The sequence below is a fragment of the Misgurnus anguillicaudatus genome, chromosome 19 (genome assembly GCF_027580225.2).
Source record: "Misgurnus anguillicaudatus chromosome 19, ASM2758022v2, whole genome shotgun sequence".
NCBI classification, from domain to species: Eukaryota; Metazoa; Chordata; class Actinopteri; order Cypriniformes; family Cobitidae; genus Misgurnus; species Misgurnus anguillicaudatus.
In genome coordinates this window covers 25,779,213-25,784,339 of record NC_073355.2, presented here as the reverse complement: position 1 = coordinate 25,784,339, position 5,127 = coordinate 25,779,213, and the positions used below count along the sequence as shown (strand labels likewise).

Below are 5,127 nucleotides of genomic sequence, written 5' to 3'. Positions count from 1 at the left end.
TGTTTACAGTGTAGGTGTAAAAAAAACTTAAATCTCAAATGATACCTCCACGGTTAAAAGTGACAGTATTTGACACTCTCTAGTATGCTGACAGTGCAGCATATTAAGCAGTAGACCATATCACCAGTGAAATTCACAAAAAAAAAAAATGGCTTTGCGAACAAGACACACAAATCATCCCAATCCCACCATTAATTTTCTTCATTAAAAACAAAGCATGCATGTTCCAATTTATTGTTTTTATTTCAAAAAGAAAAAATAAAATACATTTCCTAGTTGACAAATGTCTGCCTGGTAATAGTAACCTGTGCTTAACACAATCTGTGATCTTGCACCCCTTTGACAAAAAGAAACACTGATGAAAAAAAAACACCATGAAAAAGAATCACTATGAGTTAATGTAAAGTTACTCAAACACAGCAAAAGCTTCACCCTTCACTAAAAGCACCAAAACGGAGAATTAACTCAAGGTCCTTTCAGTGGAATTAAATTGTAGATCTGGGTCTGAGTTTTAAGTGCTTATAGTGCAAAGGAGCAGCAGATAAGCTTAAACTAAACATCAGTCATTCATTGGACAGAGTTTGTGTGACATTAAAAAGGTCAACAGATTTAAAATAGTGCTCATTAACGCCACCTATACAAGGTTACTAGGCTGCCTCATCCATAATACAGTTATCGTTGATCAGGTCACTTTCACAAATGTATAAAAAAACCACATGTATATAAATGGTAACAGATGAGGACACAAGCACTAGCTGAATTAAAACATCATTCCGCAAGACAAAAACGGCGATATACGGAGGCATCCTCGACTGATGGTCTAAAAAGAACTGCTTCAGTAATCTCCAAATGAACAGAACTACAAAATGATATGGGCACATTCAAATAAACCAAATGCCTTCTATTCACAGCAACAAAAAAAGACAGTAGGTTTTACCTACAAAGACGACTGCTGGCTTCACCAGATGGAATTTCCAAACAAATACCGTTACATTAATTTTACAGTAGCTAACACAGAAATGTCAGCATGATGGGGGACAGAAACAGCAGACATTTGTGATTCAGAAGATGAAAAACCTGAACACACACACACACAGAACATGGATGGCATGTTGCCATATTCCTACAACTCAGAGACTTGGGACAGATGGGCAAGAGAGAGCAGCTGTATGTGTGCATGTGTCTGATGGAGCATATCCAAGATAGATTGTACACCTAAAATTTGGGGGAATAAAGAGCCAAAATTTTGAAAGCCAAAAAGGCACAATAAAAAATGCCTTTGCGAGTTAGTTGTTCTATGTATACAAAAATTAAAGTTCATTTAAAATGGTCAGAACTCAGAAAATGTCCCGATCAGACAATGTCTGTCGTAGAAAGGAAATGGACAGACACAAACATAAGCTGCTCTCGTAGTTGCCTTACACACATACAAACAAACAAGTGGATGCAAACGTAATTTAGCGCATTCTGTACTCCGATGTCTTGGACACCTCACAGAGTTGACCCTTGAAGTCAATGTCGACAGTAAAGTCAAGGTCCCTCTGAAAAACAAAAAAGAAATGAGTTATGAAAGCACTGTACTTATGGGAAACACGGCCAATCTAAAAGTAACAAAAACAACAAACACTGCTGGCATTGTTTTACATATTGGCATCATTTTACAAGTACATAATTTGGTAACTGTTTCACCTCAAAAGTATAAAAACAAGAGAGAGGACAAAAAATCACACTAAAACAATCTCCCTCTCTCATATGGACAGAATTATGCATATGTGAAAAGTACTTGCACTAGACCAGTTATCAAATTTACATGGAGATTGGTTCCTCCTTGCAATGCCTTGGCTCTGTAGTCATGCCATGTTGAATTTGATATTAGAAGCACAAAAAAAACCCAACTTACATTATTCTTGACATTGGGTTTCATGCTGATGGTGCCAAAGATCTCCTCTCCAGTCTTTACTGTCAGATAATCATCAAGGTAGAACACGGTCTGCTTCCAGTGAGTGTAAGGAGACTCTGGGCCTACATGAAAAATTCACTTAGTAGTTTTCCAACTAAATTTTCTCATGCTAATGAAAAACAAGCAAGCAAAGAAACAACTGGACAGATAAAAAACAACAACTCACTAGTAGAGAATCCGGTCCTCTTGTGGCAACGAGTGAACTCTATGTTAAAGTAGGTTACCAGCGCATGGATGTAGTCATTCCTTTTCACCTGGAGGCAAAACGGTGACGTAAAGGACAGGTCATCAATCTTCACTGTGTAGATGTCCACCTCCTAACATAAAACAGATGGGTTAAATGAGAAAGAAAGAATTAAAATGACATTTAAAATACAGGAGAAAAACACCTAATAATATAGTAGACTGACCTTGATGAGGCAGGCAGTACTGACAAGTTGTTTGGGGTCAACAACATCCACTAGTGGTTCTTTAATGGCCACTTCCTTGATACAAGACATGTCAAAGCCATAAACGTTCTCCCACCCTAAGAAAGCATTAGGAAAATAAAGTCATGTGTCAGAAGAACATGTATAGTGCGTGTGAAACAACACATGTAAAATATAATAAGAATTAACACATACAGTGAATTTTATAGTCCTTGTATTGTCGGTCCTCAATAGCAGTGACATAGAGCGTGGCTCTGTCAGGAAAAATCAGACCATCGGGTTTCTGAAAAAGAGAGACAGCAGGAAACATGAACAAAATTGATTCAATCAAGGCCATAACGTGTAATTTCTTTAGTTGAATAACTGCCTCAAAACACTCACCAGCCATTTATCTCTTGCATAAATGACAGTGTTAAGCATTGACTCATAAAACAGACAGTAGCCCATCCACTCGGAGATGATGATGTCTACTTTTTCCACAGGAAGCTCAACCTCCTCCACTTTTCCCTTAATGATGGTAACAACTGGAAAGAAAAAAAAGTAGTTTAAGATTAATTTCTAGCAATTCAATGAATAACGGCTGTAGCATGGTTCCCATAAAAAACCTAATAGAAGCAGTTTCTTACTGTGATCCAACTTGTTGGCTTTAACAATCTTCACAGCATAGTCTGATATACTGCTGCACTCAATCTAGGAAACAAATCACCAAAATTAATTTAAATTTTAAATGGATTTTACAAAAGCACAGCATGATCACAGCCCACTCGCATAAATAGGGTGGGGGAGCACTACATTCACACCTACGGTAACTAGATATCCATATCAATACTCAAAACCGTTAACGACAACAGGGTTACTTTACATAACGGCTCTACTCACCCCAATAACTTTCTTTGCCCCAGCTTTGGCTGCAAACATACAAAGGATGCCAGTTCCACTTCCCACATCCAGCACCACCTTATCCTTAAAAAGATGCTTGTTATGGTACATGGAGCTTCTGTATGTCAGAGTACGAACCTCGTCCTTTAGCATCTCCTGTAGACATAATATTTATTTATTCAGTCAGTTGGATAGATCAAAGCATCTTATTTTTTGAAAATGTTGTATGCGTTACCAATAATCATTTAGTCCAATAAGTACGTACCTCATGAATGCCAAAGTGTGCATAGGAATCAAAGTAGTAATCTTTGGATGTCATGTCTTCTGCTGCAGGTTTCACTGAGCTCTCTCCCTGGGACACCTTTAAAGAGAGAGAAAAGGCAATAAATAAATGCAAGATTACCTGACTTTGTTTTATTTTATTAGGAGTGTAACGTTCGTACCCAACCCAGCTAATTTTGAGTTAATGGTGGCCAGAACGTTTTGGGCATCATAAACCTATTCTTGGATGGTTAGCCATCCTAGTTACAATGGGTAACGTTCATCACCAACTCATACCGCCTGCATCTGGACCAGAGCGGTATTTTTCTAAAACCAGTCAAAGTCCGTTATAATAACACTTTTATTTGTTTGGTCAATACTAATAGTAGTAAATAACTTTGTATTCACATACTAAACTGACTCTACATTCAAACTTTCACCCATGTGGGTAAAATGTGGTGCGGACGAAAAAACTCCTAATTCTGGCAAAACAGCCTTTTAACAAATAATTTACTGCGCTCGATCAGCCAAATTAATATAATTAAGAGAAATCCAGTTTATACCATAAAGTTGCGGTGTGATATTTAACGTTAGTCACATGCTGTATGTGCGTAACAATAAGTCATTAGCACATTACTCAGCAAGCGTGCTTTCTCAGCGATCCTCGTGGAAACTAGAAGTGGGCTAACGTTACCTAACAAGATTTAGATATCTCAATACGGCCGGATACTAACTGAAGGCTATATTTAAAAATGTATAGCTGTGAATTAGACCAATCTTAGCAAATTAGCACTAGCATACACGTGGTAAGGAATGAATGAATTTTCAGCGGCTGGCTAAAATGGATGCTCAAGATGTGCGCACATTTTAGCCACCTGACGATAACTACACACGCAGCAAGCAAATCCGTTCAACGTCTTAAAAGTCTTGTAATTGGGACATCACAAATAAATCTGATGTACAAAATACACAACAATAACTCGCCTTACTTCATCAAAGCTGTTATGGGCCAAATGGCCTTGTGCAGAGCTAGCTTACCTCCATTCCGTCCACGGTCTCCGCCATTTCGACGATAAACTGAATTCCACTACGACTGCAGCGCAGATAAAACACACTTGTTTTGTTCCCGCCTCTTTTGTGTTGCTGAATTATTTGATTGGACTATGGTCACGTGATCTTCTAAAAGCACCGCCCTTCTCCCAATCGGAAGGCTGCAGCCTCCGGATGTCGCATTTGTAGGCTGCATACGTCATAATGACTGTTTTAATTCAGAATATTAACAATTATAAAGTTGACTATTATTCTATTTAATCATAAATTGTTATAATATGTTTATGACTTGCGAATGTAATGCTTATTTAACTTAAATAAACTAGATTTGATGACGTATGCAGCCTACATATGCGACCTCCGGAGGCTGCAGCCTTCCGATTGAGAAACGGCCGTAGGCTTACTGCATTTATCCGTTCTTTTGATTCGTGATCCCAGCACATGTTACATATTGCTACTTTTAACGATTTTATAATTGTTTAGTATTTTATGCAAAGTTGGCACTACACAATTATTATTTGTTTATACATTCATCGTGTAAGAGAGTAT

The 5,127-nt window shown here is 37.8% G+C and overlaps 1 protein-coding gene across 1 annotated transcript; it reads right to left on the bottom strand.

The window, feature by feature from the left end:
* Positions 1-220: 220 nt before the first annotated feature.
* prmt1 (protein arginine methyltransferase 1) lies at positions 221-4,680 on the bottom strand. The gene is made up of 10 exons (XM_055193870.2): positions 4,567-4,680; positions 3,533-3,628; positions 3,268-3,423; positions 3,015-3,078; positions 2,770-2,912; positions 2,584-2,671; positions 2,371-2,486; positions 2,127-2,277; positions 1,901-2,022; positions 221-1,541 (listed from the first exon to the last, which is right to left on the bottom strand). The coding sequence occupies exons 1-10, from the start codon at positions 4,591-4,593 to the stop codon at positions 1,458-1,460; spliced, it is 1,047 nt and encodes a 348-aa protein (XP_055049845.1). The 5' UTR covers positions 4,594-4,680; the 3' UTR covers positions 221-1,457.
* Positions 4,681-5,127: the final 447 nt, after the last annotated feature.

Coding starts and splice junctions, on each gene's coding strand:
- prmt1 (XM_055193870.2), bottom strand. CDS start 4,593: ATGGCGGAGACCGTGGACGGAATGGAG. Junction 3,629..4,566: donor AGACCGTGGACGGAATGGAG/GTAAGCTAGCTC, acceptor CTCTCTTTAAAG/GTGTCCCAGGGAGAGAGCTC. Junction 3,424..3,532: donor CACACTTTGGCATTCATGAG/GTACGTACTTAT, acceptor TTATGTCTACAG/GAGATGCTAAAGGACGAGGT.